Here is a 27,406-nt window from a genome sequence, read left to right as displayed (position 1 = left end):
CAAGGTGAAGTCTGTTTTCTTTTTATGTTTGTGGTGGACGGCATCTTGTAGCCGATGGGTCGTTGCCATCGAAGTAGCACCATCACTAATATCATGCAAGGCGATGACTGTGCCAGATGTGGAAGTTGGCCAAGACCGTGTACGCTGGTTCCGGCCTTCTGCTGTGCCGGAAGGGCGACTCCGCAGAGAAACGTCGAAGCATGTCGCCTTGGAGAGAGAATTGTTGCTCGCATCAACGTCTGGCGATGGCGCGAATTGGTGTGTCCATCTTGGACCGCCGGTGCTGGTTGCCACTGCCGACCCAGTGGGACTGCCACGCGATCCATTCCCTGTCGCCGTGGCATCTGCCGTCACCCTGAGCGTGCCATCACCGAGGCCGCGACACCGCCCGTCCGGAGCAAGGTCTGGCGTGCGCAAATCAGAGTCGGCGCTTGGCTGCTCCCCATCTGGAGTCCGGTCTGCCTTCCGCCGATGCCCCCCGTCCGGAGTCCCAACAGGTTCACTGGAGGCAGCCGAGATTCCCTGAAGCTGCACTTCTGGAGTCGGAACATGCAGGAATGCACCAACCAGTGGAGAGGCTCGAGCCATCGAGGGTGGAAGCGGTGCGCCGCCACCGCAGTCGTCAGTGGTCCCACCGTGATCGTTGAGTGCCTCGGTACGCACTAGGCGAGGTCTGTCACCTTGCACCTTTTGCATGGGAAGTGGGATGCTGTCGTCACTCGTCTCACATCCCGTGGATAGATCGTCATTAGCAGCTTGCTGTTCACTAGGGTTGGGTAAATTGTCAGAGTTTTCATCTGGTGGTGCACACCATGTCGGTGGACTGTCATTGTCTTGCCATTGTCCTTCATTTGGGCTTTTCTTCTTTGGAACTTTAAATCTTCCCCCAGACATTGCAGAACCTTGTTTATTACCCCCAAATTCTCCCATATGTATGGTCTCGAATATAGGATCCACTGTTTCTATCGACATTGTACCATTTTCCAAAGAACATTCCGTTTCACTTTTCTTCTCAGGCATATGTAACTTTGTTTAATGTACATGCCTTCATGGTCTCTGGGTCTGATTTTGCTGGGACTGGCATGGTCACGGTCTCTCTTTTACTGTTCTCAATTGCCCACATTATACTCCCCATACATAACTGCTTAATCACTGGGGTTAGTGTGGTACAATGGACAATCGGGTCGACCTTATCTGCATCTTCACCATTAGTGGAAAGCACACTTGGTTCACTTGAAACTGCTGTGGGTTTTAAATTCGTTATCTGGCTACTCGATGTCGGTGTCCTCAGGATTCTTGCTCCAATGTTCTGCTCAATAATCAGTGGAGTGTGTATAGGTTCAATGCAATTAATGTTCCCCTCCAGGTTTGAAGAGTCATTACTGACTAACTGCTGGTCTCCGAAGTTGGGATTTTGCGGCATTGTGTTGAAGGGAGACATTTGTCCCTGCTGTAGATATGATTCAGGTTGTGTTATTTCCATTACCTGAGGATCAATGTCTTGTCCATTTTTTCGATCCGTACTAAAACACTGGCAATTCTCAGTCTGCTCCTTGCAAGTTAAACATTCAATTAATTTCGTTAGCAAATCCTCAGCATCCTTCTGTGGCCGTGCAGCATTATTAATCTCTGTTCGGCTACAATGATCCTGAAGGTCAGCGCATAAACCTTTTTTCTTCGGGCTTGGACGAGGCGATTCCTTTGGCTTGTCTTCAGTTGGGCTTGAACAGTCTTCAGCGCTGTGCCCTTTATTGTAGCATGAGAGACCGTCATGGTCATGCTGCTGTGTAGTGGAGCATGGTAGGCTGTTATAGCCTTCTTGCTGTTCACGGGAGCATGGCAGACTTGCATCGTCTGCCGCTGGTTGGTCAGGAGAGGTTGCTAGACCCTCATGGTCTTGTTCCTGCAAGGACTGCGCTCTGGAGTCTTGCGTTCCTTCCATCGTGGAGTCCGTCCACGAGCTCTCTGTGGAGGCTTGTGACACTGGAGTCACTTCTTGTTCGTGCAAGGACTGCGCTCTGGAGTCTTGCGTTGCTTCTATCGTGGAGGCTGTCCACGAGCTCTCTGTGGAGGCTTGTGACACTGGAGTCACTTCTTGTTCGTGCAAGGACTGCGCTCTGGAGTCTTGCATTTCTGCAATTGTGGAGTCTGTCCACGAGCTTGCTGTGGAAGCTTGTGACACTGGAGTCACTTCTGGTTCATGCGAGGACTGCACTCTGGAGTCTTGCATGTCTTCTTTCATAGAGTCGGGAACGTTGAGCGGGACGTGGACCACGCTCTGTGTGGCAGCAGGGCACTCTCCGTGTGCTTGCACCGCTCCCTGTCTGTTAATGTCAGGCTGCAGCATCATCCGGTACTGATAAGTTGGAACGTCATATCTGCTGGATTGAAGATCCTCAAATCCGAAAAATGAATCCGCATCTGCGTCGGATTCAATGTGGGGGCCGCCAATGTGCAACACGAAAGGTTCGTCCGAGTCATAGTCATATAGGACCACGGAGCTATCATTGGGCTCGCGAGGTCCGGAAACACTGTAAAAATCGTCATCGAAGTATTCAAGGTCGGAATCATCGGCTTGTGCGTAGGTAACTGCTTGTCGGAGGGTTCTTCGGAGGTTAAATTCATCTCCTGGGTTAATTTGCGGCACTGTGCTGTCATTCCAGGTGAAGGAAGGTTGTTTTACAGCTTTAACAGATTTTTGTTTTTTTTGATTTGGGACGTTTCCCTTTTAAATTGGATTTGGGACATTTCCTTTTTAAATTGATCCAGTCTTGGGCCTCTGACATCCTGACGCTCGGTATGTAGCACGTAGGAAGCGACTGCGCATGCTCAGATCGCTGTTCCTTTACCGATGGCCGTTTTCTTGACTGCGCATGCGCACCATCTCGCGCATGCGCAAACGAAACTTCCGGTTCTGCGCACTTCTCGCGCAACTGTGCTAGCGTTATACCTTTAGCAAGATGGCCGCCGACCTCGACCCAGCCTTTTCTCAGGCCCGGGATTTCGGGCTCCGGGATCCCAGCCACGAGGTGAGTACTGCAGCTTTTCTTACCTTTAAGTCCCCATTGGATTGCGTATTCTTCACAGTACTTGGCGAATTTGCCCATGACTGCCTGGTAATCGTGCCTTTGCTGCCTCCTGAAGAACCTGAACCTTCTGAACATTGCTCTTGCCCTTGCACCGGCGACGGTGAGGAGAAATTCAATTTTTTCCTTATCATCCAGGTCCTTGAGTTCAGCTGCGGCCAGGAACAACTCGAACATTTGCCGGAATCGCCGCCAGTTTTCGTGGAGGTCGCCGTCGCACTGGAGCGCCTGCGGAACCGGGAGCTCGTACATCATGCCTGGGCACTGCTGGTTGTCTCTGTACACTGAGGTATGCCGGCAGGTATCGATCCACTCCTGTACCATGTGGTGTTGGGTGCTCTGGTGCACAGATGAGCCAACACAGTTGTATGTGGTACAACTCTATTTTATTATAACTCTTATAATACAGTTCGTTCTGGATACTCTGCACGTGCTGTCTCCCTGAGTGTCTTTGGCAATAGCTGTGTCCTGGTTCTCCTCTGCAGCTCTTACTGACCACCAGGGGTCGTGTCTGTGCTTTTATATCTTTCTGTCATTGGTTGTGGTGTTGTGTGTTCTGATTTGTCTGTTGGTGTGTCTATCATGATGTGTGTGTTTGAATATCATGACAATAGCTCTTGGGGTGAAAGAGATCAAAGGATATGGGGGGAAGGAGGGAACAGGATATTGAGTTGGATGATCAGCCATGATCATAATAAATGGCAAAGCAGCCTCAAAGGGCCGAATAGCCTCCTCCTCTTTTGTATTTAAAAAATTTTTTTTTTTTAATTCATTTACGGGATGTGGGTGTCGCTGGTTAGGCCAGCATTTATTGCCCATCCCTAATTGCCCTTCAGAAGGTGGTGGTGAGTTGCCTTCTTGAACCGCTGCAGTCCTTCAGGTGTAGGTACACCCACTGTGCTGTTAGAGAGGGAGTTCCAGGATTTGGTCCCAGCGACAGCGAAGGAACAGTGATAGATTTCCAAGTGAGGGTGCTGAGTGACTTGAAGGGGAATCTCTACGGGGTGGGGTTCCCAGGTATCTGCTGCTCTTGTCCTTCTAGATGGCAGTGGTCATGGGTTTGGAAGGTGCTCTCGAAGGAACCTTGGTGACTTATTACAGTGCATCTTGTAGATGGTACACAAGTCTGCCGCTGTTCCTCGGAGGTGGAGGGGTTGAATGTTTGTGGAAGGGGGAAGCTATCCAGTGGGCTGCTTTGTCCTGGATGTGATGAGTTTCTTGAGTGTTGTTGGAGCTGCACTCATCCAGGCAAGTGGAGAGTATTCCATTACACTCCTGACTTGTGCCCTATAGATGGTGGACAGGCTTTGGGGGGTCAGGAGGTCAGTTACTCTCCGTAGGATTCCTAACCTTTGACCTGCCCTGGTAGCCACAGTATTAATGTGACTAGTCCAGTTCAGTTTCTGGTTAATGGTAGCCCCCCAGGATGTTGACTGTGGGGGATTCAGTGACGGTAACACCATTGAATGTCAAGGGGCGATGGTTACGTTTCTATAAAAATTGCCTGGTTATTTAAGTAAGCTTAAAAATGTGGTACTCCTCTTTTGCACCTTCCCTTCATTTACCATCCCATATCACCAATTATAATTGGCCAAGGGAGCTTAAGAGAGATGTCTGAATGCCCACTACCCCCCCTCTCACCTGTAGAGAAACACCTGATTCACTGCCCGGGCATCAGTGGCATGACGAAGATGACCACATCGGTGAAACTGCAAGGTTTTTTTATCCACATTAACTTGGAACAGAAACTGTGGTGAGCTTTTGGTTTGAAAGTGGAACCTTTCAGACACAGCAGGGTTTGAAAAGAAAATGCTACTGCTTCGAGATGGGGGTGAAAGGGATTACATTCCTTCTCTGCCCAACTGGTTCTATGTTGACCCAGCATACATATTGAAATTGGATCTCTTATTTTTGCAAAAATGTTGGATAGATCTATGTGGACAGACCACCTATATGTCCACACTGAGCTAATATGATAAATGATAGCATCAAACACTATGTTGTGTGCATACATGGATTTAGTTCTTTCATTGTCTAACTTTGTGTAAAATGACTTCAAAATCATTCTCTGCTTGTATTTCCAATAAGCAGAAGATCCGCTCTTAACCTGAGAGAACTGAGCTTTAGAAAATTACAGCCCACCATTTTGAGGATCTTTGATGGTTGATAATAATGGGGGTGAAATTCTGTTGGGGCTCTCTTGCTCATGATGCTTATGCCTCAGTTCCTGAGCTTCTGCAGCTTTGCCACTGAACTTGCAACAGAAGAATGAGCCCCTATGGAAGTTCGCCCGCCCCGGGGATTCAGTTGCAATAAAGGGGGGCTTTCCTCTGTGAAGTGTATGGGGAAAAATTGCAAAATAGTTTGTAAAGAACACATTTATATCTTTGCGTAAACTGTTTTCAGATCTGTGAAAAAAGATGGTCATGAAATATTCTTTTAAAATATGTGTAATTGAACTGCTTAACCCATGATATCTTTTATTACAATGTTCCTCACCCCAGGCAGGCCATTTTTGATACTATGAAAGATTTGGCTCCAGATTGATTTCAGCAGTAGGGTAACTGATTAAGACATCCAAAGCGACTGTAAGTGGCACACAGCTTGGGGCTCACCATTGTCACAAGCTTGTAGCAGTGTTAAGTGCTGTCACTGCACTGGGAGAAACACGTGGAACAACGGCACAACATCCTGTCCTTGCATTATTTCTATCAAAGCACCAAGCTCCTCTTTCCCTCCATGCGATTTACCGTTATCATTTTCCTGTCAGATTCCATTCTCTGAATGCCTGGTAAATGAAGAGCCCTTTGGCACACTATTTCCATATGTTTAAAGGAGTACTCCGCATGCTACCCGACACACTACACAGTGTACTCCCCTCTTCTCAACAACAGGGCTGCAGCTGGTGAAGAGCAGGGGCTCCCAGGCCAAAGAAGTCACTAAGTGATTGTGGTAGCGTGCCTTTAAGGGGGCCTTTAAGGGGGCGGTCCTGGCGGCCCATGTGCAGGGAGAGAAGGCATGTAATCCCTTTCACCGCCTTCGCCAAGCACGAGCATTTTCGTTTTAAAGCCTTCCCTGTTGTAAAGTCCCAATTTTAACCCTGTAGCTCAGCATAGTTCCTGTTCCAAAGGTCATGGGGATAAAAAACAAAATTCTGCCCTGCCATCTTGAAGTTTGACAGATATTGTGGTCATCTTCGTTGTGCCATTGATGCCCGGGCGGTGAATCAGGGCCAATCGCGTGGGAGCGCGCAAACCCTAGCCAACAGCGAGTAAGCGCCGGGCCGGGGCAGTGTGGTCCCTGGAGCCGGAGAGCGAAGACCCCTCCTTTAGTGTTTCGTGCCTGTATATATACCAGCCTTTGCCTTTCGTTAATGTACCTTTTTGTTACTACTCAAAATCTCCAGAGTGTTATCTCGAGCCACCACATTGGCGACGAGGTAAAAGGTTTGAAGCCTCTGTTATTTCACGATTCAAGGGGGGGGGGGGGGGGGGGGGGGGGAAGGAAAGAGCATTTGAACAAAAAAAAACTAACGAGAGTCAGGAACCATAAATCGTGACACCCAAAACGTGAGCGAAAATGCCTATTATTAGTAAACTAGACCCACTTGTCCAAGGGGCTGAAGATTGGAGCCAGTACATCGAATGAATCTGATTTTTCTTCACTGTGAATGAGATCACAGGGGAAGACAATGGAAGCTGAACTTCTGACAATTTGTGGGGCCCAAACATATAATTTGATAAGGAATCCCCAGAGGCCTTTGATCAATTAGTCAAGTTAATCAAAGAACTTTATAACTCCAGGCCCTCGTTTACCCTCCAGCGGTTCAAATTCAATTCCACTGTCAGGGACCCTAACGAGTCCATCTCAGCCTTCATAGCCAGACTTTACCAGCTCGATGAGCACTGCGAGTTCGGAACCATGCTACATGACCATTCAGTTTGTGAAGTCCATAATCTCAACATCCGAAAGAAAGTCCCGGCTTAAACTACAATTACATCAGAAAAAGTGACCGAGATAGTTTGACAGATATTGTGGTCAGGCGAGAGAGTGCACCGAAAAAGGTGCCACTGACCTCCAGATCATGGCCGAAGGAGAAGTCAATCAAGTATGGGGCAGTATGGCAGCGAGGGGTACGGTGGGGTCAACAGGCACAGGAGCGTAAAAAGTCCCGCACCTGAATACATTCCCTCTCCGGAGCTGAAACTTCTCTGACAACTAGTCCAGGCTGACGAATATACCTTCCAGAAACATGTCCCTAAACCTCTCTAGCCCTCCCTCTCCCAATCCCTAAATGATGAGTGTAAGCCAGATGCAACAAGCCTATGGTTCCTGAAAATTGGAGGTAGCAGTGACAAAGAGCCCAGTTAAAATGCTGCCTATACCGAGTCCAAATTCTCATAGTGACTATTACCACTGGGCTCTAAGAGACCAGGGCCCTCAAACTCGACCCTATGCCTGAAACCTCCTCCATCCGTCCCCATATGGAGTCCGGATTCTCGGACCACCTGCATCTTATGAATATTTCCCACCCAGTGGTAGAACAACAAATTGGGCAGTGCAAACCCCCCCCCCCCCCCCCCCCCCCCCCCCACCCCCCGACTGCCTATCCCCTTGCAAAAGCGTCCTACGAATCCGAGGAGTCTTATCAGCCCAAATAAAAGTAGAAATCAATTTATTAACCCTGCAAAAGAAAGACTTGGGAAGAAAAACTGGGAGACACTAGAACAAAAACAAAAACCTAAGGAGAATATTCATCTTCACCGTCTGTACCCTTCCTGCTGAGGTCAGAGTGTCCCACCTTTTCAAATCAGCCTTCACCCCCTCCATCAGACTGAAACAGTTGAACTTATAGAGCATGGCCCGGATTCCCAGATATCCAAAGATAATCCTGGTTGGATGAAAAGGCAGCCTCCCCAGGTCAGCTCCCCTCCCCGACTCACTGCTGATTACGTACCTCCCCCCTGGGTCTGCTTATATATACATGTATATATATCTGTAAAGTATTTTTATTGAAAATATTCATTCATAACCAACACATCAACATTAAACAGCCCAGAAAACAAATATTACATAATACAATATCGCACTGAAGCACATGAAGGGGGTGCTACTCACTAAGTGGTCCTTCAAATGACTGTTCCGAAAAGCTAGGTTTTCTTTTGGGGCTTTTGCAGAGCTCACAAAAATCTCCTGACCCATTCTCACCGACTGCCCCAGAATTAACCTCCCCGTGCCCTCTTCCCCCAGCCTGCGCTCACGAACGGGCCCCTTCCCTGACTCGCTGCAGGCGCCAGTCAACACCCTGAGCTCTGAAGCTAGCGGGCTGCTTATTTGTTTTGCCAGCTGCAGCTCAGTGATGCACAAACCTCAAAATGGGTTGGGGGAGTGAATGGGTAGGGGGTGATGGAGGGGGGGGGGGGGGGGCTTGCTTCCCAAATGTGACCCTGAGCAGGGGGCTCCCAAATGTGATCCTGAGCAGGGGGTCGTGGGCATGCCATTAATTTAGTGCCCATTTTGGACTGCAATGGAAGATCCATTAGCCCCCCCCCCCGCCCCCATCCACACACACACACCTACACACACCCTACCCCCACCCCTCCGATCTCCTGCTTTGTAAAGCTTCTGCAATCTGCTAAATCAATCTGGAAACATTCTGAAAATAGTAAAATGTTTCAGAAATTCTTCTGATGCAATGGCCGGGATTCTCCGACACCTCCGCTGGGTCGGAAAATCCCCGGGGGGAGGCGCGAAGCCTGCACGGCCACCCCGGCATCGTTTGTTAGGGGGTCGGTGGGATTCCGACCATGCCGGATTCTCCGGGCCCCGATGGGCCGAGTGGCCGTCCAGTTTTGGCCAGTCCCGCCGGCGTGAATTACTCACCTCGCGCACAGCGGGACCTGGCAGGTATGTGTGCGGGGGCGGTCCTGGGAGGGGATCCGACCCCGGCGGGGGGCACGGTGGCCTGGCCCGCGATCGGGGTCTACTGATCCTGCGGGCAGGCTGTTTTCGTGGGGGCCTTCTTTCCTCCGTGCCGGGCCCCTGTAGGGCTCTGCCATATTGCCCGGGGGCCGACGCGGAGAAGAGAGCCCTCGCGCATGCGTGGAAATACGCCGGCCGGTCTGCGCATGCGCGGAAATACGCTGGGCGGTCCACACATGCACGAGATCACGCCGACCGTTCAGCGCATACGCAGACCCGCGCATGTCCTTCCGCGCCGGCTGGAGCAGCGCCAACCATTCCGGCGCCAACCTAGCCCCCGGAAATGTGGAGAATTCCTCACTTTCGGGGGCTGTTGACGCCGGAGTGGTTGACGCCGGTTCTCCCGCCAGCATGGGGACTTAGTCCCCAGAAGGGAGAATCCCGCCCAACGATTCTCAAGTTAATACAGATGGCCCACACCTAAATCTCACAGTGCCAAGTGTAGCAATCTGTGGTATTTTTCTGTGGTATTTTTCACCTGGTTTTTGTAATGATTCTGATATCAGCTCCAGAACAGTTGTGGAAACTCAACCCCAGAGTTTGTATCTCAGCACAAGCTTCAGAAATGCTTTAGTTCAAATCTAAGAAGAGGTGCAACAAGCTTAAAAATATTCTTTGATGGAACATCAATGATTGCGTGACCTCAAATAATGTTATAGGGAGAGAGTGTATTGGCGGCTTGTTTACATCCTGCATGGTATCCTTCCCCATTGATTTCAAAGCGGGCTCTCAAATCGTCATTGCCAGGTTTATGTTCACCACCCAAGATGAGTTTGACCCTGGTGTCTTGGTGGGTAGATAGAGTCATAGGGTCATAGAATCATACAGCACAGAAAAGGCCCCTCGGCCCAGCATGTCTACGCCCGTAAAAAGCAACCACCTAACCATTATAATCCCATTTTCCAGCAGTTGGCCCATAGCCTTGTATGTCCTGGGTTATTTTAGTTCGATACCGCAAGTAGATATGTAATAATAACAATCTTTATTGTCACAAGTAGGCTTACAATAACACTACAATGAAGTTATTGTGAAAAGCCCCGAGTCGCCACATTCTGGCGCCTGTTTGGGTCCACGGAGGGAGAATTCAGAATATCCAATTCACCTAACAAGCACGTCTTTCGGGACTTGTGGGAGGAAACCGGAGCACCCGGAGGAAACCCACGTGCAGACTCCGCACAGACAGTGACCCAAGCCGGGAATCGAACCTGGGACCCTGGCGCTGTGAAGCAACTGTGCTACCGTGCCGTCCATAGTGCGACTATCCTCTCGTACGTCATACCACCAACTGGCGGGTATCTCAAGTCACGTGATTGATCTCTATCGCCACCAGCTGGTTGGAGGTCACATTGCTAACTATATACAGAACTGTGCACAGACATATCGCCACATACACTTAGGACCTGTTGCAGTGGGCCCACATACTCTCATTGGCTTTGCAGAACCTGGCCTTGAATTCATTCCATGCCCTTCGAATTAAAGGTCACAAACAAATTGATGGCAGGCATGACACCATTACAAAGAAAAAAACCTGCCTCTAATTTGCAATTGGTCATTTGGATTAGTAATCCACTGAGACGGCTGTTAAGGACTGTGAATGTAGTAACTAGTAACATTTATCAACCAGATATAATAATATTGTTTGAGACTGTTCAGTGATTTTACTTTTGGTATTTGAATACACTGCATGCAGAATCTAGGTGAACACCAAAAAGAATGCAGATACATTTTTTAGAAGCACTATTCAGTTGGAGAGTCTAACCCGGCCGATTGCAAAGTCCTTGGTGAGATACACTCGAACGGGCTCAGTTCAGTCCATTGTCCTAATGAACACACATCACAAACTTCGTATCTTCATTTTTATCGAATTAAAATCAGCAACCGGCACATTCAGCGTAGACATTGGCAGGAAACACTAACGAGGTCTGATAACTAAAGCATGACGCAGTTCCTTGGAGTATCCTTTTGATGAAGGAAGCGAGGCCCCAGCACCATTTATTTCACTGCAATAAAAACATTTCAAATCTTCCATAGGATTTTGGGGGCAAATTCTGAACAGGGCATGCAAATGAGAGCAGGAATATGCTCACTTTATTTGATGAGTGTGGAAGATTTATGTAAAGCATGAATGTCCCTGGTTTATTCAGTATGAGATTAAGATTCCGGCAATGGATTTTTTTTCTGTGTGTGATCCTCGATTAAATCTTTACCGCTGTTTCTTCTTCTGCATCCTGCTGTTCAGAGGATCTGATGTGAGGTAAGACTAAACATATCGCTTCTGGCTCTTAAATTAATCGTTCATCTTCTGTACAAGTTATCCCAATGGTAAGAGTGCAAAAGTTAAATATTACGATACTACAGTCATGTGGCAGTGTGTGATGGTGTATTTTTGGTGATATAGTATTCCAGTATAAACGTATAATTGTTGAGTTTTTTTATTGTAATGATGTGAAGTTCTTGAGAAGGTATAGCGGTGGAATGATGGTGTAACGCTTGCAATGTAATGGTACAACATTGGTGAGATGCCATTATAATGTCTGACATTGATGGTATGGGGTCAGTTTCCTTACATAAATCCCTCCTTCGTTTCTCTTGACTCCTTAACTACATAGAACAATACAGCACAGGAACAGGTCCTTCAGCCCTCCAAGCCTGTACCGGTCATGGTACCACCCTTGGCCAAAACTCTCAGCACTTCCTAGTGCTGTATTGCTCTATGCCCATCCTCTCCGTGTATTTGTCAAGATGCCTTTTCAACGCTATTAATGTATCTGCTTCCACAACCTTCCCTGGCAATGCGTTCCAGGCACCCACCACTCTCTGTGTAAAAAGCCTGCCTCGCACATCTCCTCTAAACTTTGTCCCATGGACCTTAAACCTGCCCATCCACTCTATCTATGCCCCATATAATTTGTAGACCTCTATCAGGTCACCCCTCAACCTCCGTCATTCTAATGAAAACAGTCCGAGTCTATTCAGCCTCTCCGCATAGCTAATACCCTCCAGACCAGGCAATATCCTGGTAAATCTCTTCTGCACCCTCTCCAAAGCCTCCACATCCTTCTGGTAGTGTGGCGACCAGAATTGTGTGCAATATTCCAAGTGCGGCCTTACCAAGGTTCTATACAACAGTAGCGTGACTTGCCAGTTTTTATACTCGATGCCCCATCCAATGAAGGCAAGCATTCCGTATGTTTTCTTAACTACCTTGTCCACTTGTGTTGCCACTTTCAAAGATCTGTGGACATGCGCGCCCAGATCTCTCTAACTTTCTATATTCCTCCACCTCTTGTGTTCTGAAGACTTTGTGTATGATATAAAGTCATAGATGAGCCAACATTTCCTTCTTGTGCATATCAGGAAGACTGAAGGTTTGGAGCCCCACCATAAATTCTACACCCTGTTACTGATTTAATTCCCGCTTCTCGGCCATTTGCTCAAGGCTTTGCCCATCCTATCTCTGCAGCTACCCACAACCTTATTTCTATCCTTTCTTGCATCTTTCAGTCACCAGAGCTGGCTTTTTGGATACCACAGCCTACCATACAAACATATGAACATAGAAATTAGGAGCAGGAGGCCCCTCAGTTCATAGCTGATCGATTGTGTCCTTAACTTCACATTATGCCCACCCATCATCGATAACCTTTGACTCCCTTGTTGTCGAGAATCGATCTACCCGACCTCTGCTTTTAAACTTTCATCAACCCTGCGTCCACTGCTCTCTAGGTAAAAGTGTTTCAAAGATTATAACCTTCTGAGAAAAAAAAAGTCTTCTCATCTCTGTCTTAAGTGGGAGGCCCCTCATTTTTAAACTAAGTCTCCTAGTTCCAATTGGCAATTCTCAAATGGCCTCTCAACTCCTCCCTGTGACTACTGAACTCCATCTTTAAGAGCCTTCTTAAAACACAACTTTTTCTGTCAAATCTTTGGTCACCTCTCCTAACACACACCATGACGGCGAACCCTTATCCCCTTTATAGAATAGAATATAAACACTACAGTACAGAAGGAGACCATTCGGCCCATCGAGTCTGCACCGATCCTTCGAATGAGCACTCCACCCATGTCCACCCTCCTCTATAACCCCGTAACCTGTCCTGCACATCTCTGGTCTCTAAGGGGCAACTTAGCATGGCCAATCCACCTAACTCACACATCTTTGGACTGTGGGAGGAAACCAGAGCACCCAGAGGAAATCCTGCCGACGCGGAGAGAACGTACAAGCTCCACACAGTCACCCAAGGCCGGAATTAACTCAGTGCCCCTGGTGCTAGTGAGGCAGCAGTGCAACCACTGTTCCACCATGCCACCATTATCTTTTTCATTTCTCTCCCCTTCTGTAAAGGACATTGGGGTATTTCCTTATAGGTTCCATATAAATGCAATGCATTCAAATGTAATGGTAGTTGTTGGTGAGATAAACTGGTTTTGGTTGATTGCCTGCAGGTGACAAAGGACACAGAATTAACATATTTTTCAAAGAGCATATTCAGTTATCAGAGGGATACGGGAGAGGGGTTACACGTTTGATCACAGAACTTTAGGGAATGTCATATGAGGAAAAATTGCCAACCTTGGGTCTTTCTACTCTTGAAAAGGAAAGTCTGAGATGGGAGAAGATGGAACTGTTTAAAATAATGAAAAATGTGGACAAATCATATCCAGTACGTTTTGCTGTGGTGTACAGATTAAGTACATGTGTTATATTTATAAATGAAGGAAAACAAATTAAAATAAGAAATGCAAGGGAGCGGGGACAGCATGGTGGCACAGTGGCTAGCACTGCTGTCTCACGGCACTGAGGACCTGGGTTTGATCCCGGCCCCGGGTCACTGTCCGTGTGGAGTTTGCACATTCTCCCTGTGTCTGCATGGGCCTCACCCCCACAACCAGGGTAGGTAGATTGGCATGGCGATATTGCCCCTTAATTGGAAAAAAAGTGAATTGGGTACTTTAAATTAATAAAAAAAGAAATGAAGGGAGCATTTTACTAAAGTGGTCATAAGCATGTGGAACTGATAACAGAGAGACATGGTAGAATTTTTTTAAAATGTGCTTCCATGGGTACTGGAGAGATTCTTGACAATACATGAACACATAAAGAGATGAATTGGGAAGAGGAATCGGCCTCGCTGTCACCCGAGCCGGCGCTGCCATTCATTAATATCATGGCCAATATGATTGTACCCTGAACTCCACATTCCCACCAACACATCGGCACAGTGGTTAGCACTGCTGCCTCACAGCACCAGGGAACCGGGTTCAATTCTGGCCTCGGGTGACTGTCTGTGCAGAGTTTGCACGTGTCTGCGTGGGTTTCCTCCGGGTGCTCCGGTTTCCTCCCAAAATCCAAAGACGTGCAGGTTAGGTGGGGTTGCGGGGATAGGGTGGGGGAGTGGACCGAGGTAGGGTGTTCTCTCAGAGGGTCAGTGCTGACTTGATGGGCCAATATCCTCCTTCTGCACTGGAGGGATTCTATGTATACCTCCAATAACCTTTCACCCCATTGCTTCTCAAGAATATATCAAGCTCGCCTTATAAACATTCAAGGACTCTGCTTCCACAGCTCTTTGAGGAACAGAGTTTAATGTGAACACAATTGTCCTCCACCGTCAAATCTGATCTAACATGTCAGCCATTTTGTAAAACACACCTCCTTGACTGGTAACCAAACCCACGACATGGCAGCGAGGGCACCAAATCTAACCACTAGACCACCAGGGTTAATAGAATTACACCAATAGAATTGTGGGTGGGCGGTCTAGATGGACCAAAAGCACTCCTATCTGAAACTATTAGCGCGTTATGATGACATTTTGGCTTCTCAACTGAATTTGTGACAAAAAGACCGACAGTGTTTATGAAACCTCACATTTAACTTGTTTTGCCTCCTCGCTCCGCAGATTGAAGCCCGGTGTTGCAGACGCCTCATTACTTGCCAACATCACTGAGATTAAAAACGCCTTTAAGCACTGCACCAACGCGACAGTACAGTCCTTTTTACTGAAAACAAAAACAAAATGGAAAAAAAAACGACACAAGGGAAACACAACAACAGGAAATTACATCTGCAAAGACTGCCATGGCACCCCCCCCCCCCCCCCCAAACCTCTGCACCCTCACCCCCACCCCCTCCTCCACAAGGATGTACAAAATCGCTGCACCAGAGAAATCCTTCCCCTGGAACATTCACGTACAACAGCGGATGATGTACTACACCGCAAGGACCCTGGATCAAACAGTATGTATTCACCAATCAGGATCGACTTCTTAGACTTCAGGTGCATACAGGACAGCATCTGATTCTGTACTTTATTGTACTTTGACTACAAGACTGTAAAGTTGATTTGATATTTTTCTGTACAAAGTTTAAAAAATGCTGAAATATATAATGTAAATTCTACTGAATACAGGGTAAGATAGGATATAGTGGCACATGTATAAAGAATTTTAACAAAAAAGTTGCTACATGCCAGGAAGCTTCAGAGTAGATCATCTGTTATATAGACAGTGGACAGACCATGCAGGCATTTTCAGTTTTTAAAAAGACAAAAACTACACTCAGAGTGCTTCATAAACTCTTGTCTGCTCCTGGGTTCAAACTGCTTTTCAGAGCGAGATTGATACCGTTCATCCAATCACCCAAAAGGACTGAATTGGTCTGGGCGGGGTTCATTGGTGCTTGTGTTCCAGGTAACTTATTTATCCTTTTTTAAGGTGTATTTGGGGGAGGGGGAAGGGGGGGGGTCAAGGAATGCTGCTGCAATCTGCTGAGGTATACAGCCATCACTTGTATATCTGTGAGTAACACGCGGGCGAAGGTTCTCTGTGCCCGACTGCTTAGTTGATTATGAGTGAGATCTACTGACCGACAACCCATTTGGCCCAAACTTAATCGAGACCCATGGTGAAGCAGACTCATAGACTTTTCAACCCCTGAATCTGCCTAAAATTTAACCTGGTTCGGAGAAACTGAAAGCCCATCAAACCCCCAAAACAACATTGGTGCTGTTTGATCCCCCCTGTGCTAGTATTGGGAGAAGATTATTGCCTAGAAATACAAGTTGGCTGACTTGCGCTGTGGTGGGCCTGAAAATCGGCACTCACTTGTTTGCTCAAATGTTTGCTGCTAAAATGCATAGAAAATTTGCAACTCGAATGAGGCAGTTCTGGAGATCGACTAGACTGTAGATCAGGCTGTGGAAGAGGAATGGGACTGGGATCAGTGTTGGTGCTAACTGATTGGTCAACATGGTTTTTTAAATTTGTTTATTTTGAAAAAGTAAATGGCAAATAACTGCTCTTAGGTCAATTACTTCTCTGTAGGTAATTACATTTCTTTTACAGAGAATACATTTTACACAGGCTCATGGTCAGCTCCAGCCCCTCTAGTTTTTTGTCTAACCTCCGTCCCTACCTGTACCTCTCCTCCTTGTTCCTCCTTCCCATTACAGAGCAGCCCCTTCAGGAATTCAAAAATAAGAAACCGAAATGTAACAAATATTTTCTAAGTTACAAGTGACTTTGAGTTACAGTCTGCACTGTGGGTCGTATTTCATTTCCTCTTTATTTCCCCGGATCCGGGGACACGTGCAGCAGCGATAATGGGGTCAGGTGGAGTAGAGAGGCTGGGCAGGTTCAAGGCTCAAGCTAGCAGCAACTCCTTGGCCGCATTTTCCAGGTGGCCTATCTTTGATGTAGTTAGTCAGGATTGTGCAGGTAATGAACATGAAGCAACAGCCGTAGCTCTGTGGTCACTGCTTAAATAAGGAAAAGAAAATAATTTTGTGCTTAGTAACTGCTGCCTCGTGGTGGCTTTGCCTCTTATGAATGACCCTGCCATCTAACTGCAAGTTTATCGTGTTCTATGGACAGCAGTTGACTCTTGAGGTTTTCCAAACTTTGGCCAAAATCACCTGATTGAAATCCAGTTAAGAGCCGGAATCATCCTGACTTCCAATAAAATCCCCACACACGTTTTACCAGGCGTTGTGATTGCAGTGCACTGTTAGTGATGGTGGAAGCTAATTAAACACTGAATAGCAAATACAGATCTGGATAGCATTGAACAACCATTTCTAATGTAGTGTGTAACTTACTGTGTCTTCTTCAAAGACATGAGATTCTCCATTGGCGGGATCCTCCGTGGGCGTGGAGCTGCACACCATGGGAAACCCCATTGGCCGGCTGCCAGGACGGAGAAACCTGTACCAGAAAACGGGTGTGGCGGGACACTGAATCCCGCCCATGAGGCTTTGCATATGGATGATTTTGCATGTTCAGTATGTGCAAATTAGACATATTGCGTGGTAAATTGGGCTGGTGCCCATACCATTGGGTGGTATTACTGCTCACTTGTGTGGGACGAATTACGCCAGATGCTACATTAGTCCAGGGGAACACAGTGAACCTGTGTCAGAAGGGGCAGCACAGTTAGCACTGCTGCCTCACATCGCCAGGGACCCGTGTTCGATTCCCGGCTGGGTCACTGTCTGTGTGGAGTTTGCACCTTCTCCCCGTGTCTGCGTGGGTTTCCTCCGGGTGCTCCAGTTTCCTCCCACAGTCCAAAGAAGTGCAGGTTAGGTGGATTGGCCATGATAAATTGTCCCTTAGTGTCCAAAGGTGGGATTATGGGGTTACGGGGATAGAGCGGGGGAATGGGCCTAGGTAAAGTGCTCTTTCAGGGGGTCGGTACAGACTTGTTGGGTCTCCTTCTGCATTGTCGGAATTGTATGGTTCTAAGTGTGTAGAACAAGCAGAGCAGGGCGGCACAGTGGAGCAGCAGTTAGCAGTGCTGCCTCAAGGCGCCGAGGACCTGGGTTCCATCTCAGCCCCAGGTTACTGTCCGTGTGGAGTTTGCCCTAACACTAACATTCTCCCTATGTGTGCGTGGGTCTCACCCCAACAACCCAAAAGATGTGCAGGGTAGGTGGATTGGCCATGCTAAATTTACCCTTAGTTGGAATTGTTTTAAGAAAAGAACAAGCGGAGTAGCAACTGTGATTTGACACCAGTGGTGCCATTTTGGAGCTCCCTGCTCCAGCTGAAGCTCTTTCGTCACCTTGCACAACTGAATACATATTCAACTGGAGGAAGAACCCTGCCCCCTGTCCCAACCGGGCACCCCCCCCAACAGCACCCCGCCATACAACCTGTACAATTTAACGGAATCATCGGCTTACTTAGAGGTTAGTTGTTGAATTGTTTTATTCTGACTGCTATAGTTCTAAAAGTGACTGGTGCTTTCTATAATTGTTTCAAGTTCCTATAGACTGCACTATGACAGGTGCTAAAGGAGCTTTTGGCTGACTTCAAGGCTTCTGCACAAACCAGTTGCTCCCAGAAATGAGTAGACATTCCCGTTGGAATACATTATGACCTGGAGGATAAACAGAGCCCACACAAAGCTGAACAAACATCTGGAAGAGGAAGGAAGAGAGGGAGGGAGATGGGCAGCCAGCGGGAAGCCATATCAGCCCAAGGGTTTCAGGGAGCAATTTTCTGCTTGAACCACAGTGAGGAATACTCTGTGAGCCATCTGCACTTCAGTAAGTTGCAATAGTGCGGCTTTCATTATCTCTTACCAGAAACCAGCAGACAGTGAGCATATCTCCTCCATGATGAACACCACTTGGAGGAAGCACTGAGGATGGCAAGGGCACTGAATATACTTTGGGTGGTAGACTTCAATGTTCATCACCAAGAGTGGGTCAGTAGCACCACGGAGTTGGCAGAGTCCTGAAGGACATAACTACGAGACTGGACCTGCGGCAGGTGGTGAGGGAGCCAACAAGAGGGAAAAACATACCAGACTTCATCCTCAGCTACCTGCCTGCTGCAGATGCATCTGTCATTGACCGTATCAAAGGAGTGACCTTGTGGAGACAAAGTCCCGTCTTCACATTGAAGACACCCTCTATCATGTGTGGCACTACCATTGTGCTAAATGGTATAGATTCAGAACAGATCCAGCAACTCAAGACTGGGCATCCATGAGGCACTGTGGGCCATTAGCAGCAGCAGAATTGTACTTCAACACAATCCGTAACTTCATGGCCCGGCATATCCCCCACTCACCATTACCACCAAGTTAGGGGATCAACCCTGGTTCAATGCAGAGTGTCGGAGAGCATGCCAGGAGCAACACCAGGCATACCACAAAATGAGGTGTTGACCTGGTGAAGCTACAACACAGGATTACATGTGTGCCAAACAACATAAGCAGCAAGTGACAGAGAGAGCTAAGTGATCCCCAAACCAACGGATCAGATCTAAGCTCTGCAGTCCAGCCACATCCATCGCGAATGGTGGTGGACGATTAAACAACTCACTGGAGGAGGAGGTTCCACAAATATCCCCATCCTCAATGATGGAGGAGCCCAGCACATATGTGCAAAAGACAAGGCTGAGGCACTTACAATAATCTTGAGCCAGAAGTGCCCAAAACAATGATCCATCTTGGTCTGCTCTGGAGGTCCCAAGCATCACAGATGCCAATCTTCAGCCAATTCGATTCATCCTACGAGATATCAAGAAATGGCTGAAGGCACTGCATACTGCAAAGGCTCTGGGCCCTGACAATATTCTGGCAATAGTGCTGAAGAATTGTGCTCCACAACGTGCCGCGCAGCCTAGCCATACTGTTCCAGTACAGCTATAACACTGGGCATCTACCCGGAATTGTAGAAAATTGCCCAGGTATGTCCTGTACACAAAAAGGAGGACAAATCCTGCAGCACGGTGACACAGGGGCAGCATGGTAGCCAGTGGTTAGCACTGATGCCTCACAGTGCCAGAGACTGGGGTTCAATTTCAACCTCGGGTGATTTTGTGGAGTTTTCACTTTCTTCCCGTGTCTGCATGGGTTTCCTCTGGGTGCTCCGGTTTCCTCCCTCAGTCCAAAGATGTGCAGGTTAGGTGGATTGGCCATGATAAATTGCCCCTAGCTGGGGTTACGGGGATAGGGTAGGTTAGGGTGCTCTTTTGAAGGTCAGTGCAGACTCGGTGGGCCGAATGGCCTTCTTCTGCACTGTAGGGATCCTACGATTCTATGAAATCCAACCTGGCCAGTTATTTCCTTATCAGCCTACTCTCAATCATCAACAAGTGATGGCAGGAGTCACCAACAGTGCTATCAAGCAGCACTTACCCAGCAATAACCTTCTCATGGTTGCTCAGTTTGGGTTCCGCCAGGGTCACGGAGCTCCTGACCTCATTACAGCCTTGGTTCAGACATGGACAAAAGAGCTAACTCCAGAGATGAGGCGAGAGTGACTGCCCTTGACATCAAGGCAGCATTAGATTGCATACAGCATCAAGGAGCCCTAGCTAAACATTCTGTGGAATCAGTGGAAAAATACTGCACTTGGTTGGAGTCGCACCTAGCACAAAGGAAAATGGTTGTGGTTGTTGGAGGTCAATCATCTCAATCTCAGGACATCACTGCAGCAGTTCCTTGCGTTGTGTCTTAGGACCAAACATCTTCAGCTGCTTCATCAATGACCTCCCTTCCTTCATAAGGACAGGTGGGGATATTCGCTGATGACTTAACATTGTTCAGCACCATTTGTGACCTCTCAGACACTGAAACAGTTCACGTGCAAATGCAGCAAGACCTCGGCAATATCCAGGTTTGGGTTGACAAGTGGCAGGTAACATGTGCACCACACAAGTGGCAGGCAATGGCCACCGCTAATAAGAGAGAATCAAACCATCGCCCCTTGATATTCAACTGCATTACCGTCACTGAATCCTGGGGGTTACCATTGACCAGAAACTGAACTGGATTAGCCATATACATACTGTGGCTACAAGAGCAAGTCAGAGGGTAGGAATCCTCACATCCCGACCCCCCCCAAAGCCTGTCCACCATCTACAAGGCACGTCAGGTGTGTAATGGAATACTCCCCACTTGCCTGGATGAGTGCAGCTCCAACAGCACTCAAGAAACTTGACACCATCCAGGAGAAAGCAGCCTTCTTGAATGGCACCCCTTCCACAAACAATCATGTCCTCCACCACCAATGCACAGTAGCAGTAATGTGTACCATCTACAACAGTGCTTTTCAAACATTTTTTCTCGGGACCCATTTTTAACAACCAGCCGATCTTCGCGACCCACACCGTCCGATCTTCGCGACCCACACCGTCCGATGTTCACGACCCACACCGTCCGATCTTCGCGACCCACACCGTCCGATCTTCGCGACCCACACCGTCCGATCTTCGCGACCCACACCGGCTGATCTTCGCGACCCATGTTGGCTGACCTTTGCAACCCACGCCAGTTGACCTTTGTGACCCATGCTGCTGACATTCGGGACACACCATTTTCACTTACCTTTCGCGCGACAGGTGAGCCTGCTTGGTCCTCATGATCTCACGTGCTACCTTATTCAATATTCCGTTTCTGCTAAGGACTTCAGCTGATGATTTAAGTTCTCGCTGCATCCTTCGAAAAAAATTTGTCCTCGAACTCGCCACGCTTAGTCTTCAAATGCCTTTGAAGTTTTAAGAACAAAGAACAAAGAAAAGTACAGCACAGGAACAGGCCCTTCGGCCCTCCAAGCCCGTGCCGACCATGCTGCCCGACTAAACTACAATCTTCTACACTTCCTGAGTCTGTATACCTCTATTCCCATCCTATTCATTTATTTGTCAAGATGTCCCTTAAATGTCACTATCGTCCCTGCTTCCACCACCTCCTCCGGTAGCGAGTTCCAGACACACAGTACCCTCTGTGTAAAAAAACTTGCCTCGTACATCTACTCTAAACCTTGCCCCTCGCACCTCAAACCTATGCCCCCTAGTAATTGACCCCTCTACCCTGGGGAAAAGCCTCTGACTATCCACTCTGCCTATGCCCCTCATAATTTTGTAGACCTCTATCAGGTCGCCCCTCAACCTCCGTCGTTCCAGTGAGAACAAACCGAGTTTATTCAACCGCTCCTCATAGCTAATGCCCTCCATACCAGGCAAAATTCTGGTAAATCTCTTCTGCACCCTCTCTAAAGCCTCCACATCCTTCTGGTAGTGTGGCGACCAGAATTGAACACTATACTCCAAGTGTGGCCTAACTAAGGTTCTATACAGCTGCAACATGACTTGCCAATTCTTATACTCAATGCCCCGGCCAATGAAGGTAAGCATGCCGTATGCCTTCTTGACTACCTTCTCCACCTGTGTTGGCCCTTTCAGTGACCTGTGGACCTGTACACCTAGGTACTCTGACTTTCAATACTCATGAGGGTTCTACCATTCACTTTATATTCCCTACCTGCATTAGACCTTCCAAAATGCATTACCTCACATTTGTCCGGATTAAACTCCATCTGCCATCTCTCTGCCCAAGTCTCCAAACAATCTAAATCCTGCTGTATCCTCTGACAGTCCTCATCGCTATCCGCAATTCCACCAACCTTTGTGTCGTCTGCAAACTTACTAATCAGACCAGTTACATTTTCCTCCAAATCATTTATATATAATACAAACAGCAAAGGTCCCAGCACTGATCCCTGTGGAACACCACTAGTCACAGCCCTCCAATTAGAAAAGCATTCTTCCATTGCTACTCTCTGCCTTCTATGACCAAGCCAGTTCTGTATCCACCTTGCCAGCTCACCCCTGATCCCCTGTGACTTCACCTTTTGTACTAGTCTACCATGAGGGACTTTGTCAAAGGCCTTACTGAAGTCCATATAGACAACATCCACTGCCCTACCTGCATCAATCATCTTTGTGACATCATCGAAAAACTCTATCAAGTTAGTGAGACACAACCTCCCCTTCACAAAACCATGCTGCCTCTCACTAATACGTCCATTTGCTTCCAAATGGGAGTAGATCCTGTCTCGAAGAATTCCCTCCAATAATTTCCCTACCACTGACGTAAGGCTCACCGGCCTGTAGTTCCCTGGATTATCCTGCTACCCTTCTTAAACAGAGGAATAACATTGGCTATTCTCCAGTCCTCCGGGACATCAGTGAGGATCCAAAGATTTCTGTCACGGCCTCAACAATTTCCTCTCTAGCCTCCTTCAGTATTCTGGGGTAGATCCCATCAGGCCCTGGGGACTTATCTACCGTAATATTTTTCAAGACGCCCAACACCTTGTCTTTTTGGATCTTAATGTGACCCAGGCTATCTACACACCCTTCTTCAGACTCAACATCTACCAATTCCTTCTCTTTGGTAAATACTGATGCAAAGTATTCATTTAGTACCTCGCCCATTTCCTCTGGCTCCACACATAGATTCCCTTGCCTATCCTTCAGTGGGCCAACCCTTTCCCTGGCTACCCTCTTGCTTTTTATGTATGTGTAAAAACCTTTGGGATTTTCCTTAACCCTATTTGCCAATGACTTTTCATGAACCCTTCTAGCCCTCCTGACTCCTTGCTTAAGTTCCTTCCTACTTTCCTTATATTCCACACAGGCTTCGTCTGTTCCCAGCCTTTCAGCCCTGACAAATGGCTCCTCTTTCTTTTTGACGAGGCCTACAATATCTCTCGTTATCCAAGGTTCCTGAAATTTGCCGTATTTAACCTTCTTCCTCACAGGAACATGCCGGTCCTGAATTCCTTTCAACTGACACTTGAAAGCCTCCCACATGTCAGATGTTGATTTACCCTCAAACATCCGCCCCCAATCTAGGTTCTTCACTTCCCTCCTAATATTGTTATAATTAGCCTTTCCCCAATTTAGCACATTCACCCTAGGACCACTCTTATCCTTGTCCACCAGCGCTTTAAAACTTACTGAATTGTGGTCACTGTTCCCAAAATGCTCCCCTACTGAGAGTTTTAAACTTGCAGTTTCCAGTATTTTCCTGCGGAGAACACACATGGGCCTTGCATTGGCACAATTAACAAAGCCATACCTCAAGATATCATCTTCATAGTGCTTTGTTCCCGATTTCAGCTTCTTCTTAATGGGTTATTCATCAGAGGCCCTGGGGCTCTGTATGTAGCTCACACCAGCATTGCTCTGTCCTGCTGTGGACTCTCCTCAGAGGTTCTCTCCAGCAGATTCAGTTGTAGGATCCTGGACTGTTTGTGTCTCTGGCCCTCTCTTCCTTATTACAAAATGATCCATCTTCAGTTCTTCACAGTACTTGTTTATTGGCAGCTACTAAATGGAGGAATCACTCCTCCGTGAATTTACACCCAAAGCACAGACTTACAGGACGCATGACGTCAGTATACGTGCCGGCTGCGTGACCTGCTCTCTGCCATCGCTTCGAGCTGGAAGACTCCATCGTTCATATTTAACACACAGGCTCCTTCGGCCACACCTTCCAAACCCACAACCACTACCATCTATAAGGACAAGGGCAGCAGATATATGGGAACATTACCACTTGGAAGTTCCCCTCCAAGTCACTCACCGTCCTGACTTGTAAATATATTGCCGTTCCTTCACTGTCGCTGGGGTCAAAATCCTGAAATTCCCTCCCTAACAGCACTGTGGGTGTGCCTACAACACGGGGACTGCTGCCGTTCAAGAAGGCAGCTCACCACCACCTTCTCAAGGGTAGTTAGTGATGGGCAACAAATCTGGCCTAGTCAGCGAAGCCCACATCCCGTAAAAATGAATTTTTGAAAAATGAATCTACATCCTATTTTAAGCGGTTTCCTCAGGGTTATCCTAGAATTGACTGTGACCAAAAGGGCTTCACTGACCATCTTAACAGTGCTTTTCCTCCTATCCTGTAATGGAGATGTGGAGAAATAAATGGCACCTGAAATCTTGCCAAAGTATTTATGAACTGATAAGAGCTGGAGTATTGTTCTCGGTAGTGATGATATCTTCACACTGTGTAAATATCAATGGTTTTTGAATGTGTGTGTGTGAGACAACACCTGGAATTGAGAGTTACTGTCTTCTCATGCTGTAGATACCACAATATACACGTCAGAGATGCCTGTAAGTGGGACTCAGCACAGTATAGACATCTTTCCACATCAAAATCTTTGAATCAGTGAATCGTATATTTGTGAGATCATCTCAAGCCCATGCACTGACTAACTTGTTAATAACTCCAGCCTGCTTAGGGAAAGATGCGCGGTCCTGCTCTAGTTAGCGAGGGCCTGGCTGAATAATATTCTGAAGATTTATTGAGAAAAATCAGCAGGTGAAGCTTTTTATATAAACCTCATGTGGAGAAATATCAGTGGAAACAATAAATTATATTTTCATACTCACAAGATACATCGCCAAGCATTTTCCTTTTGATTTTATTTACTGTATATTTTTTAAAAAGACTGAAGAAGCATGATAAGTTAGTATACTATTATTAAGTAGAATGTCAGCTCCCCTAATCAGTTAGCCTTTCCAAAAGCTAGTTAACAATTGACTGACCAAACTTAAAATCCCTAATTAGTGATAGGCGATATATTCACATGTGTGACGATACTTTTAACTGCAATTCCTCATTTTGAAAGAACTCTCTTGTATTCAGCAATTATAACATATTCTATCTTTAATTATACAAGACCAGATCATAGCGTGCTTTTCATTCCATTCATTCTGCACTGTATGTTCTATGATCCATGATGTAAATGGAAGTCAGCCAGCAGTAGGGCTTTGTGACCCTCAGTTTCTTATTCATTCCAAAATACCATGTCAGATTATTTATGTCAAGTAATTTGCTTCAGAGTGAAATGAGTCAGTCAAGACTACTTTCGTTGCATGCGCCTAATTATTTGGCTACCTAGGTCACTGTTAGCTGGTGCAAGGATGCAATACTCCACTACACACAGGGTGTTACCTCCCTATTGTGTGAGCTTCTGAAGCAAGAAGTAGAGGCAGCTGGGTATCATTGCACGGCACACTGCATTACAGCATGGCACGGTGGCACAGTGGTTAGCACTGCTGCCTAACAGCGCCAGGGACCCGGGTTCGATTCCAACCTCGGGTAACTGTGTGGAGTTTGCACATTCTCCCCGTGTCTGCGTGCGTTTCCTCCAGGTGCTCCAGTTTCCTCCCACAGTCCAAAGATGTGCAGGTTAGGTGGATTGGCCATGCTATACTTTCCCCTTAGGGTGGAGTTGCAGGACTAGGGTGTGGGATTGGGCCGAGGTAAGATAGTCTTTCGAAAGGTCGGTGCAGACTCAAAGGGCTGAATGGCGTCCTCCTGCACTGTAGGGATTCTATGATCTATAACACTGTAATGGTGTAATGGTAGATTTCTATCAATGACAATTACTACCGTCAGGACATGATGCCGTCGAGATGAAAATATGGTGGAAAAGGAGGCCAGTAAATATTTCCATCCATAAGTAGAAATTAATTCCATCAGATGACATTAATTTACAGATACAATGGAAGCTTCATCAGATTAATTTCAGTTTATTGTAGATACAGCATTAATTTAGAGGGGAATTGATCTCAAGAATAATGTCACCCTCAAAGAAAAATATCTTAATTTTGTTCTGTATTTCTATCTGTAGAGGATTCCTAAATATTGCTACGTAGGCACGAAAAGGCTCACTAGAAATTCTTAATGGTTGGGGAAAGGATTCATCACCAACACTTTATATTTACACACCTGGAATGGTGTGTTGAAAGCATACAAAATCAACATTCTGCAGATGCTGGAAATCTCAAACAAGCACAGAAAATGCTGGACATACAGCAGGTCGGATAACATGTGAAGAAAGAAACAGTTTAATTTTCAGGTCGCTGACCACTCATCAGAGGTAAACGCCTCTTTCTTTTCACAGATGCTGCCTGACCTACTGAGTAGTTCCAACATTTACTGCTTTTATCTGCAAAAGAGGCATTGTGGAATGAAAAGGTCAGATTCACAAGCCCCCTGAACTAGAGCCATGAACAAAAAATTAGACATCACGCAGAATCTGATGTGCTTTATTTAATGTGATGCATAATAATTTACACTGTAATGAGGAATGTTTTTTGTTTCTGTGAGAGAAAATCTGTTCTTAGATAGGATTTCACTTTGCGAAAGCTGAGTCTTGTGAGATAGACGGTAAATAAAAACTACACGTCTTTGAACTCTCAGTGACCTGCACAAATATGTCCATTTGTCTGGGATGTGCTTCTGGGCTACCGATCACCTTAGTCCTGTTCAACAGGTTTTACTCACGAGTGCAAGTTGCCACGTCCCTCACACCAGACACGTACAGGAGTCAAGTTCACCCCTGCTACATCCAATTATTCTATGCTACTACTGCTGCATTGCGATCCCAATGTTTACTGATACTGCACTGTCCACAACAATTAGTCTCACAAATCCTCAAAGTTACTGAGGAGACACGGAGTCCTGCGTGACACTGCTGTTTAATCGCACTACACCATTCTGTTCTGCACATCTCAGG

The 27,406-nt window shown here is 47.0% G+C and overlaps 1 protein-coding gene and 1 long non-coding RNA gene across 5 annotated transcripts in view; both read left to right on the top strand.

Annotated features, from left to right (window-relative positions):
* The window catches only part of lhfpl4a (LHFPL tetraspan subfamily member 4a), a 302,872-nt gene extending 287,716 nt beyond the window's left edge, over positions 1–15,156 (top strand). For 3 of the 4 annotated variants that reach the window (XM_072472844.1, XM_072472848.1, XM_072472847.1), the window contains 2 exons: positions 11,308–11,322; positions 14,972–15,156. Coding sequence is in view for 3 of the 4 variants with exons in the window: in XM_072472848.1 (XP_072328949.1) it covers positions 11,308–11,321 (14 nt within the window). In the remaining variant the exon portion in view is untranslated. The remainder of the gene's footprint in view (positions 1–11,307; positions 11,323–14,971) is intronic. The other variant, XM_072472846.1, reaches the window with a different exon arrangement.
* A 7-nt stretch (positions 15,157–15,163) lies between these two features.
* LOC140388515 (uncharacterized) lies at positions 15,164–27,083 on the top strand. Its single transcript, XR_011934208.1, has 2 exons — positions 15,164–15,309; positions 26,519–27,083. It is a non-coding gene; the product is annotated as an uncharacterized lncRNA (long non-coding RNA).
* Positions 27,084–27,406: the final 323 nt, after the last annotated feature.

Source organism: Scyliorhinus torazame, chromosome 13, assembly GCF_047496885.1.
Source record: "Scyliorhinus torazame isolate Kashiwa2021f chromosome 13, sScyTor2.1, whole genome shotgun sequence".
In the NCBI taxonomy this organism is placed as follows: Eukaryota; Metazoa; Chordata; class Chondrichthyes; order Carcharhiniformes; family Scyliorhinidae; genus Scyliorhinus; species Scyliorhinus torazame.
The sequence above is the reverse complement of the archived record's forward strand: the minus strand, read 5'-3'. Positions and strand labels throughout refer to the sequence as shown.